Source organism: Lupinus angustifolius, chromosome LG11, assembly GCF_001865875.1.
Source record: "Lupinus angustifolius cultivar Tanjil chromosome LG11, LupAngTanjil_v1.0, whole genome shotgun sequence".
Taxonomy (NCBI): Eukaryota; Viridiplantae; Streptophyta; class Magnoliopsida; order Fabales; family Fabaceae; genus Lupinus; species Lupinus angustifolius.
The window spans coordinates 32,296,978-32,312,651 of NC_032019.1; the positions used below are offsets into that span (position 1 = coordinate 32,296,978).

The window sequence follows — 15,674 nt, forward strand, 5'->3', positions numbered from 1 at the left end:
AGCTTGTTCCTGGTGGGCCTGTGTGAGTGTGTTGAAGTTAGGCCCATATCATCTTCTTTAATAAATATATTGAAAGAAGCTAAATCAAACGCCCCTCATTGCCCTGGTTCAGCTATAGTTTTCAAGAAACATGATTTCTTCATTTGTATAGTACAAATAAATTTTCCTTCAATAGATTTTACTAGAATTTATTGTGGCCACTACGTGCTAAATGCTAATGCTATGCGATTTTACTAGAGTATCAACGTTGAATTATAGGCTATTTATTAATACTGCTTTACGAGGTTTTGTATCACATGGCGGATTAGTTAAAATAAGTTAGAGGACCAAGTCTTGTTCCTATTTCTATTAGTTCCCAAATAAGTGATTTTTCTTTAACCTCTTTAATAAAAAAATTTATTAGCTTTGCCCTATAGTTGGCGACATCAACCAACAACTACCATAATTCGCAACATCTTCTAATTAATTCAGTTAATAGTTTTAATCTATTCTAATTCTGTCACACAGGAACGTATCATTTTCTAATTGTTGCATCAGTCTAAAATCATGTACTATATAATCTCCTAACATGTAATCTTTTGACACATACATGTGTGTGTTGGGTTCAAGCACCCTTGTGTGTTTTGTTTTCATAATCAGTTTGCTTATAAGACTTTCCCTCCCCATTTTGTTAAGGCATCTGATCCAATAACACTGAATTTCTCCCCGTAGGCATACCAGCTTCAGATTCTTGTGGCACAAGCAACTCACTTTTCAGTATTTGTCCAACTGATACCAGATTTGATTCTCCATTTTCCAGATTCATTCCATTTAGCTCAAGTGATCGTGAACTTCTTCGATAATGAGTCGGATTCATGAACATTGTCGATTTATTTATAGACGGACGCCTTTTGTGACCTTCCCGCCTACACTTACTTAAAGCCTCTTCAACTGCTACCTTCCCTCTGTTTGCAGCCTCTACCCTTTCAACTGCTTCATTAAGAGCCTTTTTGTTTCTGATAACTTCTTTTGTAGCTATCTCTTCCCTTTTTGAAATATACATTTTTGATAAATTTGCTTCATCGAGCTCAAGCATAGCATCTATAACTCTCTTCTCGGATTGTTCCTTAGCCGCTCCAGCTTTGCACAAGAGAGCAGTATATTCTTCGAAAGAAAGTATAACCTCTTCACTATCTTGATCAGATAAAGCATTAATATCGGCAAGAGCAACAGCTTCTGAGGCTTTAGAAGCTTCCTTTATTTTTATGGCAGCATCCAACCACATTCCATTAGTTTTTATCAACAATTTTGTTTGTTCAATCTCTGAAATCGTTCTCAAGAGTTCTGATTTTGCAGCTTCTCCAATTTTCGTAAAATGCTCTGACTCGGAAATCTGTCTCTGAATCTCCCTTGTGATGTCTGAAGGATCATCTATAGCATATTTGATTTCAGAACATTTTGCCATATGCAATCTTAGTTTATTCTGGTTTAACTCTTCCTCAAGTGAAAATATTTTCCAACAATTCAGAGTTAACCTTTCGCGGGTTTTCTCAAGTTCGATTCTTTCCTTCGCTAACTTCTTGTTAAGCAATTCGACACAAGCTCGTCTATCAGCAAGATCATGCTTTTTTGTTGTTAGAATCAATTTCGCCCGCTTCAGTTCCATTAATACTAAGCCAGGATTAGATGAAGGATAAAAAGTAAAATCTTCACTCAAAGGTTTAACAACATTCAAACTAGTCACCAAGTTCACATTCTCCTCATGATAAGGTACACTCTTCACCTTGGCTTCTTCCTTCTGAAGTTTTGATTTCAATTCTTCAACTCGTCTTTTCGTAAATTCCAATTCTTTTAACACATCTTGAGTTTCCCTTTCTTTCAAGATCAGTTCATTGTCCAATGCTATTACCTCAGACTCCAGTTTTTCATGGTCACAATCTTCAATGTGGAGCTTCAAACAAAGCAAATTTTCACACACAAGATAAGGTACTTGTTCCTATGCTAAATGTTCATTACAGTTTGTCATAAATGGATGCATGATAACATTCCAACTCTAAAACTTGAAAATAATAAAGTAAAGTTCTTCCTTAATCTTATGTAAATTCTCTAACAATACAATTATTATTCATAAATACAAAAAACCCTAAGGCTCAGGCTTCAATATCCCTAAGTTGAATGCAATTAAAGTCAAATAACACATTACATTGGGTCTAAAACTATTTAAGTAAACCTAGCATTAGTAATGGAGGGAAATTTCATAACAATATTCTTCCTTTACCATTGAAAAACTAGGATAAAAAAACTGTAAGAATTTTTCTTCTTCTAAGGACAGAGTGTGAATGATGCATTATAAATAATTACAATAACCAAACTTTTATCTTGGTTTCACTAAATAGATCATAATTAACAAAATATTAATAATATAATTCGTAATTTGTTATTATGTGATACGCATACCCCATATGGTTACATAGTATCACATATCACATCACATCACCCGTGAATACATGTAACATTCTGATAAGGGTAGGTATTGAACAATATCTCTAGTTATATAAAGATAATAAAAGGGGTGCAACTTTAAGCATTAATTTTTTATAAATATGATCGACCGTTGATTAAATATATAATTTATAATGCAAAGAAGGGGTCAAGTAGCGAATGAGAAAGAGATATTACTAATGGCATAATGTTGTTAATGTAATGGGTAGCAATAGGTGTACAAGTATGAATATCCATTGAATTTGAGGCCATTTTGATGACTTGAGAAGACTCCATAATTTAGTTTCACTGATTGATAGATACAAAGAAATAGAGTGAGAGTTTAATAACTATAAGAAAACATTAGAAGAAAAATAAAGAGACAAGAAGAAACCATGTTTGGTACTTGATGTTTGTTTGGTTCAGTGGTTGTTGTGTTAGAAATAAGAGGAAGAAAAAAAGAGTAGTAAACTTTTTTCAATCTGGATTTTACCCAAATGCCACTCATCAAGTCAACCTTTCAATCCTTGACTTCTTTAATGTTGGGTAAATACTGCCTATATTGATTCATTTTTTGATATTAGTCAAGTTAGTATTTATTTGATTAAGCAATATAAAGGAAGTAATTTATATTAATTCAATGGAATGCCAGAATCATTAAAAGCATTAAAAATAAATTTTGAATCATTAAAATTTTAATTTAGTAAATTATTATAAATTTAAATTTTAGACCAAATTAAAAATCTTAAATATATCCTAATCTTAAATTTGAAAACCAATAGTTTATAAAATTAAAATAAAAAATTGAAAATCTAGGTAGACTCAGATACTTCAATTAATTAAAATCATTATTTTTTTATCATTTTTTATTATTTATTTATTTTATAAATCTTATAGATTTATTTTATATATGAATAAGAAATGTTAATTTTCCCTAATATTATCTTAAATTATAAACATCTCTAATTTCTACAAAAAAAACATCTTAATCCATTATTCTGTAAAAAAAATATATGAATTAGAATTTAGAAATATTAAATTAATATAAAAATATATTTAAACTCGTCTAATTTTTTTTTATTTAACGTATCCTATCTTCTTTTATTTTTTATAATCTGATCTTCATTCTTGTTTCTCGTTTAGATCAATTCATTAATATTAAAATCATTTTGTTTTTTATTAATATTTTCATTTTATTATATTGTTATTAGTTAAAAATGAATAATCAAATATGTAGAATAGTAAATATTACATATTTAAAGATAAATTCATTAGAGATGATCAATCCCATTAAACATTAGGAGAAAGTTTTGTCTTTACAATGTTACTATTAATATTTATATTTTCCTATATTGTTATTAGCTAAAAATGAATCATGTAATAATATGTTGAAGATAGACTATTTTAGTCGTTAAGTTCAATTCATCCTTGTTTTCGTATATTTTGATAATTTATAATTTATTCATAAAATATTGATATTTTATTAATCAAAGTTGTTTAAATATGAACATTTATAATTTTATTTATCAATACCAAAGTATAAATTAGAAGTCTTTTTATTTACAATATTTTTTATTTTTCTTAAATTGTCTTGTTTATGTCTCGTAGTTGTTGATGTCTTGGCTAATAAGTAAAGCCATATGAGAATTTATTATTCACTGAATCTTCTATTATACTTGCCTCTTGAAAATATAAAAAGATCGCTTTACAAATATTAAGTTTATCTCGATGTTTTAAAAAATCCAACAGTCACAAACACAAGGTTAATTAACATTATATTCTAATAAATGCAATGACATAATTTTAGAATAGAAAATCATTTATTTTAAAAAGTATCATAGATGTGATGCTATGTATGGAAAAATTATTTCTCCTCATTGAGAAGAAGGTGGACTTGGTGTTTGGCAACCTTTGAAACTATCTATAGGTGGACCCCCAATTTCCCACTTAATGTTTGTTGATGATGTGTTTTTGTGTTGCAAACCTTCTAAGACTTAGGTGAACATGTTAACCGAAACTCTTGAGGAGTTCTGTAAGGCCTCATGAATGAAAGTGAATGTCGAGAAGTCTAAGTTCATGTGCTCTAAAAATGTCTCAAACAGGAGAAAACACAACTTTATGTCTATTTGTGGGATGTGCATTGTTTCTAATTTAGGTAACTAGTTGAGAATCCCTTTGTTCAAGGTAAGGTTCATATATCTGTCTTCAATCCGTTGATTGAGAAGATCCAACGACGTATGAGTACGTGAAAGTCCAATTTTCTTAATAAGGTAGGTAGACTTTGTCTTGCCAAATCTGTCATTACTTCCCTACTCACTTACACCATGGAGAGTATGTGGCTACCTTAGAGCATTTGTAATGATATTGACCGGTTGACTATAAATTTTATTTGGGGTGATGATGCTAGCAAGCGGAGCCTGAACTTGGTGAATTGGGAAGTTCTCATCAGAAATAGAAAAGATGGTGGCATTGGGATTTGTGACAGCAGTAAATATCTCCCTTTTAGGTAAGTTGAGTTGAAATTTGATTCAGGGAGCAACAAGCTTTGGTGCAAGGTCCTAAACGAGAAATATCTTGGGGATTAGTGTATTCTTTATGCCCCGAGTAAGCCTTCCATCTCTCCTGTCTGGAGGGGTACAATTAAAGTAGCTGTGGAACTAAAAAATGACTCCAACTTACAGTTAGGAGATGATGATTATTCCCCTTAGTATGATAATTGATCAGGATTGGGTAAGCTTTGTTGTATGGTGGATTTTGTTAATATTTCCAACACCCAGTTGCAGGTGAAGGACTATGGAAAGATCTTTCGTGAGATTTTAGCATGATGTACACCTTACTTCCTAAACAAGTGAAGGACTTTATTCTTACAATTCCTATGTCCTTCTTTCAATAATTTCAGCGGTTGGCTTTGGGTTGACAATGCCTCAGGGTGTTACACAGCTAATTCAGCCTATCAATGGCTTAAAAGTAATGATGTTATTATTTCTTCTCATAACCAATGGAATTGGCTATGGAGAATACATGTCCCTAAAAAAGTTAAGTTTCTTCTCATCATTCTTTGCCTACTAACTCTCTTCGTTTCAGGAGAAAAATGTCAACAACACCTATGTGTGGAAGAAGCAACAATTCAATTGAGGATCTTCTCCACACCTTTAGAGATTGTGGTCACTCATCCTTGCTTTGACACCGCCTGGGATTCAACGAGAAAACCTTTTGGATTAACCAATCTTTCATGTCTTGGATGACAACTCATGTTAGACTCTCCAACAGACGTCTCTTCTCAGCAAGTATCTGGTGGTCTTGGCGATGGCGTAATAATATAGTATTTGGAAATTCTACTTGGGACATTTCTTACGTCTCACGAAATGTCCACCACAGTTTCAAGGATTGGTGTGTTATTGATACTATGTCGAATGAGGCAACCCTGTCGATCATCCATTGGTGTCGTCCGAAAGCTGGAAGGGTAAAACTTAATATGGACGGTAGTTGTAATCTGCATGATCAAACGATCAGAGAAGGTGGTGTGATCCATATTCATGATGGTCTTTGGTTATTAGGTTTTAGTGGAAACTTTGGAACTGGATCTTCTATTCTTGTTGAGCTTCTAGCCATTAAACATGGTCTTGAGTTGGTTTGGAAGTTGGGACATCGTTAGGTTACTTAATTTGGAGAGTGACTGCCTTGAAGCAACTCATCTCATTTATGATAAGGTGCAGACTCACTTAGATCCTATTTCTCGAGTACTTCATAATATTTGTGGGTTGGTTGCTTAAGAGAAATTGGGATATTCGACTTCAACATATCTATAGAGAGGGAAATATGATGCCAAATTACATGTATAAACTTAGTTTGGGCCTTGATGTGGACTTGAGAATATGAGATTCTCCACCTATAGGAGCATTGTCCATCATGTAGATGATCTTTCCCCATGCTTTAGTTTCTTTTTGTTATTTATTTCCGATGTACAAAACACAAAAAATGCATATGAATTAGCACATCAATATCTATAGTGACAGATCTTCATCAAAACTTTCGACGACAATAATATTTAATTATAATTTATAATTAAAATAAATTGAATAACAAAAATATTAAAAAACATACCTGATTAGATCATAGATAAAAAATTTCAATTATTTCCATTCCAATATAAATCAATATCTTGGCTGCAAGAAATTCAGATTCTATCTCAATATGTAATTTTTTGTTTAGTTGACATCATTGCCGAAAATGATATTAAGTATTTTTCTGTTAAACACAACAGGTATGACATGGTGTAAGATACTTTTTGAGAAAACAAGTATATTTCTATAAAAAAAATTATAAAAAATCGAGGGGGCAACTACCCTTCTATGCTCTGTCCTGAGATACCTATCCACAAATAAAAAATGTATCACATAAGATGAAGAAAAATGAAAAAAATAAACAAAAAATGAAGACAAACTTGAACAAAAAATAATATTTTTCTCTTACATGTCTACGTTTCAAGTATTCTTTAAAAGGAACAATTATAACACAAAAAAAAATAACTTTACATAAAATCAAAAGTTGAAAAAGAAGAAAAATGATGAAACAAAAAATATATATTATTTCCGCATTTCCTAAAAGTTTTATGTATTCTTCAAAAGAACCAAATATAATTAAAAAAATAAGACAAACAACAACAAAAAAAGATAAAAAAGACCTTGACAATATTCAACAGATAAAAAAATGGGATAAGAAGCATTAATAATTCTGTCCAAGCAAATGAACTATAACAAGATAACTTTGTATAAGAAATTAGAACGAAAAACATTTTGCATATGATCAAAAGTTGGTGAGTGAGAGAAGTGTGGAAAAAATAAATACATCTCTTCCATATTTAAAAAAGTTTCAAGTATTCTAAAAAAGTAGCCCCAATAAAGAAAACAAATTTTTTATATAAAAATGCAGCAAAAAATGGGTGGAAAACAACAAAAGACAAACAGCCTTCTTCTGCATTCCAAGAAATTTAAAGGATTCTACAAAAAGGAGTAGTTGTAGCAAGACCAATTTTGCATATATAAAAAATATATTTATTTTATATTCTAAGAAGTTTTATGAATTCTATCCAAATGGAGAAAACCGTAACAAAAATAACTTTCCTTTGGCAACCATAATAAATATTATTTTCCTTATAATCAAAAGTTAGACGAGGAGAAGAGGATAAATAAGTATGTAAAAGAAAGCAAAAAAATTCCAACTCAAAGTAGTACGGATTTTCCAAAAGAATCAATTTCAACAAATTAAAGCCACTCTGCATATAAAGAAGATAGAACAATAAAAAAGCAAAGAAAGAGAAAAATTCAAAGATAAATTTACCAGAAATTGAAACATGTAAAAAATTTCCAAGAAATAAGCCGGAAATGTACATATGATATATATGTTTATTTGCATTAAACTTATTTGTACCAGCAAAAATATTCTCTCACCATATGTAGGGGTGTAAAAGTTCAATTCAGTTTAGTTTTTAGTGCATTTTAGTGACCGAATCGAATACAAACATATGATTTGGTTCACCCCAATTAATCACAAACTTTACTATTGTAATTGAACTGTTCTTGAATTAATGGTTTGGTTTAGTTCCATGGTTTTCTTGTTTTTTTAAAAAGCCTTACATCACTTGAAAGTTTAAAGTATATTACAAGAGACATTCTTTATCCATATAAGGAAATACATTATTATAAACAAATATGAACATATATAGATGAGTAAAAAAATTGAAACTCGTAATTGTTTCTTCATAACATATATAACAATTTTGTATTTTAGGAAGAAAAAGTGAACATCCACATATATAATAATGCAATCCACTATTAGTAGCATATATAACAATACAATTTAAGATTAGTAATGTAGATAACAATTTAGAAACATATATTAATTAGTAAAATATATAATAATAATATATACAACATTACCATTTATAATTAGTAACATATATAATAATACATGTATAACAATTTATTGTATATGTTACTTTCAAAATCAATATCACAAGCGTTATAAGATATGTTCCAAATCATCAAGAAACTTGGAAACAATTTAGTAAATAGTAACATATATATGACACTAATATAATAATAATAAAATAATATATAATAACGTAATTCACATAAAGTTGTTAATTTAAGAGTAAATTACACTGACACCCCCTGAGTTTTAGTGAAATTACACAAATCCCCCCTCACTTTTTTAAACTTACACAAACCTCCCCTAGTTTTATACTTTAATTGCACTGTTCACCCCTGTATAATAAATAAGTATAATCTTTTAAACAAAAAATGTGATACATGCAATTAAGTTAAACAAAACATAGATATATTGTGTAGACAAGTCTAAATAATATACAAATCAATGTATCTTTATTATTTTTTTGTTACAAAATGCATCAACAATTATAAAGAAATATTGTTTAAATCACTCTTATAATGTAGTGTAACGAANCAATGTATCTTTATTATTTTTGGTTCGTTACACTACATTATAAGAGTGATTTAAACAATATTTCTTTATAATTGTTGATGCATTTTGTAACAAAAAAATAATAAAGATACATTGATTTGTATATTATTTAGACTTGTCTACACAATATATCATATTTTGTTTAACTTAATTGCATTTATCACATTTTTTGTTTAAAAAATTATACTTATTTATTATACATGGGTGATCAGTGTAATGAAAGTATAAAACTAAGGGAGGTTTGTGTAAGTTTAGAAAAGTGAGGGGTGGTTTGTGTAATTTCACTAAAACTCAGGGGGTGTCAGTGTAATTTACTCTTAATTTAAACAACAAAATTAGAACAACAATACAAAACCATTCTCTAGTATCTATTTATTTAATATGTGGTTTAGTTCCAATGATTCCTAAATATCTAAAACCATGAATCAAACCAAATATAAATGGTTCTTTAAAAAATTAACTGAACTGAATCGCGAAACCGAACTGAATCGCGAAACCGAACTGAACCACATTTCATGGTTGAGTTCTGTTCCACCAGTTTCGCAGTTTAAACCGCAACCGCCTACACCCCTAACCAATGTGTAGGGAAATAATCATTTATAGATACGTGATTGTCTCTTTTAACAAATATTGCTTACACAAATAAACATTTAACATTTTAGTCTTTCTTGGGATATAATAAAACTTTACACCACTAATTCAATGCTAGTGTGTTAATGCTTTATTAATTAATTTCCCTAATATCAATTAAAATAATTATTTAATTTAAATTAACCTATTAGTAATTTTTTTACTTTGAACTACATCATCTTAATTTGCCTTATTACATATAAAGATATATATAAATAAGATAAACTTCTGTCCGACAAAAAATAAAATATTTATTTTTGTTTTAATAAAAAATTTCATTATAATAAACGAAGGGTATAATTTGTTCTTATATTTAGCGAGAGTATCAGTTTATTTCGAGCGAATGATATTGCAGTATTTTCCTTAATACGTGAATTACATAATAGTGCATTCGAATAATCTGGGAGATGATATAATCTTATTCTAGCATTTAGTCGGCGATACATCGATAATCTGGTGTGGATAATTCCTCATATTAATTGCCTATGTTGGGAAAATCAACCAAATTAAGTAAACTTGACAAAGGAACAAGACACCAGTGATAAGCATCCAATCCTAAAATATAAAACTATTATAAGGATTTTGCTAACTATTACCCTTAGGCGGTGCTGAAGGAATCAGAAAATGCAAAATTCACATCGGAAATTGATTAATTTAATGTTAAAGAGTTAACATTAAAGTTTTCCAAGGTTAACTTTACCATTTGAGTTCTTTAGACATTGCCCTAAGCGAAATGGTTTGGTGATTTTGGAGAGTTGTTTTTATGATTTTAAAGGCAAAACGATAGCATTCACTGCATATGACCTAGGGATTCCTTCCAATTTATCAAACTACATATTATAATAAGGGGAGGAATCCACTTACTTTGAGAGTAAGTTTTTAAATTTACTCCTCATCTTATTCATCAACTTTAAAGAAATTCAATTGTTTGAATTAATGAGTATATATAAATAATTAAATGTCCATAAAATTGATGACTAAGATAAAAAATAAGTTTAAAAAAATCAATGTTGAAATAAGTGAACCCTCACTCTTATATTAAATTCATGAAGGATTTTTAGTAGGTTGTCATGTAACCTGTAAACACTTCCAACTGTATTTCTTATTCCTCCACCCAAAGACTAATGTTAAACATTTCCATGATCTCCATTTGGTTTAATTTAAGGACAAAAGTAAGTCAAACTAATTTATAAGAGACCAAAAGAAAATTTGAAAAAGTAAGGATCACATATGTTAAAAATTGTTTGGGAAGTGAAACCAAATCCCACTAACCTTTTAATAACTAAAAACAGGAATATTTTAAAAAATTATACATTTATTGCCACAAGCCATTTTTATGTTAAATTTCCGTGTGGCATTGCTGATATGGTTTATATTAGTCACATTAGTATTTAATAGAAGTGAGTTTGAGATTATATTTTGATCTACAATCTTAAAATATTATATATGCTTATATTTTCACTTATATATTCTTTAGTTTTATCTACTCATTTATAATATCGAGTTTCTTCCATTACATCAGTCACACTTGAAATAATTCAATATAATATTAATTTGTATTTCTATGTCTGATGATACACGATGAATTTACCCCGAATTCCATAGCACAAGTGTAAGCTGATTTCTTTGTGAACATCTAGCAAATTAATATTGAATATTAGTGGAATTACTGATAAGCTTAGAGATAATAAAATATGAATGAGAATTAATGTAGATGTTTCAGAGATTTGTTTTAGTACTATCAATGTTACCGTCATCCTTTGAGTAAGAAATTTATTCATTTCGAGATATGTGATATTCATCCAAATAAAGGGTAGAGATGTATAAACTATATAGGTATATTTTAAATACTAATGTGTAAATATTTTAGGAGAGATGATTTTTTTACATGTTATCAGAATTGTGTTAGCTAAGAGAAAGTAAGAACTTCGTAGAAAAGTAACTTCATGATTGTGACAAATCAATGACAACGTAGAGTTGTGGTATATATTTAAGAATAATCTTAGTTTGGAGATACGATATAATGAATAGTGGCATCATAGAATGCTGGTTGTCGGAATGTATGCATTATCACGAGCGTGAGTTTCTTCTTTTTTGTTACATTATACTATAGCTAGCACATGATATATTCCGCTATGATTTTTTTTAAGACAAAGTGCCTAACCACCGAAAATTAAATTAATAAAGAGAAGCCAAGAACAAGAGGAGGTCCATTACAAATTTAAGAACCAATTTCTATAGCAATGACTATGAATAAAAGAAGGAATTGAATTTCACCAAGTATAAGTATTGGAAGAGATTCCAAACTTAGTCAAACTATCAGCACAAACATTTCTTTCTCAAAAGATGTGGGAAACCTTGAAGTTCATAGAAGCAAGGTGATTTTTACAAATGGTCCATCTAGCCTGAAGTTTATTCCGCTATGATTCATTTGTCAGAAACTTTTATTTAGTATACATCGTCTAATCACTATTTTAAGTTTTTCTTTAACCATGTAGAGGACTAATTCTTTTTTGGGTTAGTGATTTTCTCTACCATTAAGAAATACTTTTAAATTCAATTTTTCTGGACCAACAATTCAATGAACTCAGATCACCTATCCCAAAAACTTCATCTCTTCTATTTTTCCCCAATCAAATTACATGAAGTAATATAATTCTTAATTTATGATTTTTCTATTTAATTGAATGATACATTTTAATTGGTTTACTATATTAATGAGACACAAACATAGATATAGGATCTTCATTCCAACTCAATAGCTACTCATATTTAATTAATTTTTAACATTTGTTTAAAGACAAGCTAATAACTTATATGACTCCTATAATAATTTTTAAAGAATACAAACTCAAGTGTTTTTTAAATGAGAAAATAATATATTAAGTGATATTAGAAGAGTTTTTTTACCTTACTTGTTTAACTCTTAAATAAAAATATTGAACATTATATTTAAAAAATTTATAGTAACAATTCATAAATATTAAACTCTTTTTAAAAACTAAAGTGGTTCTACTAAATTACAAATTAAAAATTTGTAATAGTAACTACATTAGTTTTGCTTAGTGTCTAGTTTTTATTATTTTTGGTAATATGAATGGTTACTTATATATTTGATTACATTATCTATCTATATACAAAACAATTTATATAATTATTATTTCCTGAAAACATGTTAGTTTTGACCATTTATCTTTTACATACGATTGAAAGAGATTTACTTACATTTTCACTGATTTTATTCGAATATGTAAAGATGGTAAAGTCATTGGTCAATCATATTAAATAATGATTAGTTCCATTAATGGAAAGACAAATATTTATAATTCCTTATGTTTTTAGTAACAAAAATATTATTCCATTATATGTAAAAAGATAAAGATGTTTTACCATATTATTTTTTCTTTTGTTTTAGTAATATTTACATCTCGATTAATAGAGAGAATCCTTCTCAATCATAACTAGCCACAAATCCTTTCGTTTTCTAATGGCATTAGTGTTGTTTCCAAACTCTGTTTAAGGAAATACACATCGGCTCCAAATCCTTTATTCCAGTAGCACAGTTAATTTTCTTTCCAAAATGGATAAGCTTTTAAAATTCAAAATCACCAACAACACGTTCACTGATAAATCTCGATCTAAATTTTAGGAAATAATAATATTTAATTATAATTATAATTAATTGAGTAATGAAAAATATAAAGAAATATACATTGTTAGATCAGAGGTAAAATTTTCAGTTATTTTTCCCAATATAAATCACTATATTTTCTACAAGAAATGATTAGGTTCTATTTTACTATGTAATTTTGTTTAGTTGTCTTCATTGTTGAACATAATATTTATGTACCAACTAAACCACAATAATTAAAATAAGATGAATAAATCTGTAAATACTCAATTTTGTTCGCCCTATATTTATAAAATCTAAAAAATATTTATTCTTTATTTCAAAACAGCAAAAGTAAGTACTGCATTTTTTTTAGATATACCAGAACTAATGTTATCCCTTTTAATTATTAAGTTCTTGTTTAAGTGACTATCAAACACTTGGTACTAGTATTGTTATTAAAAATAAAAATAAACAAATCTAAAGATGTTACAAAGTGTAACATTGCACAACCAAAAGGCACACAAAATAAATCTTCCAACATCAAGTTTTTTATGTATGAAAAAGTAACTTTGATGGAGATAATAAAATATATTATATGGTACTATTACGTGAAAGAAGAAGAGTGTAAGGAATTACTTCATATAAATATCTTATCAACTTTCTTACTAAAGGAAAAAGGGGGAACGTATGAGTTAAAAAAAGGTGGAGGAGGATTATTTTCACGCAGTTTCAAAATCTCCGAGAACCTGTTAAGCTTACATGCTCATGCCACAATTTCAACATATCCTTCCAAGCCATAAACATAACACAACTACCCAAACCAACCTCACCACCTGTGACTTCATCCCTTCACCTTTCCACCACTTATCACATATTTCGAAGGAACTTGATAATTTTTAACTAACTTCCAACTACAAGGGTTAACTTTTATGCACCTTGGTGTTCCTGGAGTCAATGTTCGGAACATTCATGGGGAAGTGATAATTTTTCTTCACTCTTTTTCCTCCCTCATTTTCACTCTCTACCCGTTTTTCACCTCGTCTAGTAGTACAATCCCAAAATCCAAGAACAAAAAACCACTTCTTTCACCACAAATTCTTCCCATCTCCATATTTCTCATACAAACATATATTCATATGGCCACTAACCATCATTATACATATATGTTGTAGGACTCATTGTGTTTCCTACTACCCACACCTACAACTTCACTCATCATCATCCTCTCCCTTCTCTCCTCGGTTCCAATCCCCTCACTCTCACAACATCAATACATCACTATCATCAAAGAATCCAACTACCTCAGTACATCATAGTGTTTTACATTGTGGTTGCGATCGCGATTACGATTACTGTGATTGTGGTCATTGCGGCCGTTGCGATGCGATTGCGGTTGTTGCGGCGTGAAATGAATTAATGTATCTACAAAATACAAAAATAATGTATAATTACTATAACTATTATTATTATTATTCACTTTGTATAGGTTTTTTTGTTTATTATGGGACTTTGTTTAATGACAATTAACAATTTAAAATAAAGTTGCAATAAAATAACATAATTTTGCAATTAAAAGAAAACATTTTACCTTATTTTTACATAAGTAAAAATGAATTACATTTACTTAGAAGAGTACTACATATTGCAATTGTCATTATCATCAAATACCTAATTAGGAAGCAAAGTCAAGATTCAATGATATAATGTCCTTACAAAATAAAGTAAGATAAAGCATCACAACTAACATTATAAAATTGTCACTTGAAGAACCTTAAGAAAATTATTAAATCCATTAGAACACTCACATTTTAATTGTTAATTGTTACCACATGCTAGAATGGCGTGGAGGAGCATAATCTTCATTGTCATACTGACTACCATCTTGTGTAGGTCCTTGTCCAAAGACATAATAAAAAAATCCATGACTTGATTGTTGATAATAAGGTTCTTGATAATTCATTAATGAAAACTGGTGAGATAAAACTTGTCCACTTTCATATTGAGGATGTATATAATAACCATGTGGATAATATACTGGATACATTGGATTGTACCCTTGACTACTCTGTGATATTTCATCAATGCTAAAATCACTAAAACTTTGTGCAAGACTAGAAGAGGAAGCATCTTCAAGTGTAATATTTTGTTTATTTTTTTCTCTCCTAGATTGCGACTCAGTTCTATTGTTATCATTAAATGAATCACTAGAATGAACCATACCTGATCTAGATGCTGTAAGGTCAATTCGGTTACGATCACACCTATGCAATGGCATCTCCTCATATAGATCATTGTGCATTTGCTCACATTCCTCATCACTTTCTCCACCCTCAACATTACTAGCGTCATTGCCACCATCCTCACTTGGTGGGATTAAACCACCACTATGTTCATCAGAACCAACATCATCACTATCAACTTCCATATTTTCATTTTCATCATCGGTGTCAATTATAGGAAGCCATTTTGCATTTTGTGCTCCATCTAA

The 15,674-nt window shown here is 29.4% G+C and overlaps 1 protein-coding gene across 1 annotated transcript in view; it reads right to left on the reverse strand.

Moving 5' to 3' along the window:
• LOC109359918 (WEB family protein At2g38370-like) overlaps positions 666 to 15,674 on the reverse strand; it is a 16,654-nt gene continuing 1,645 nt past the window's right edge. The window contains exons 2-3 of the mRNA XM_019604614.1: positions 15,222 to 15,670; positions 666 to 1,930 (exon numbers count right to left, since the gene is read on the reverse strand). Of these exons, the coding sequence (XP_019460159.1) occupies positions 671 to 1,930; positions 15,222 to 15,670 (1,709 nt within the window). The 3' untranslated portion in view covers positions 666 to 670. The remainder of the gene's footprint in view (positions 1,931 to 15,221; positions 15,671 to 15,674) is intronic.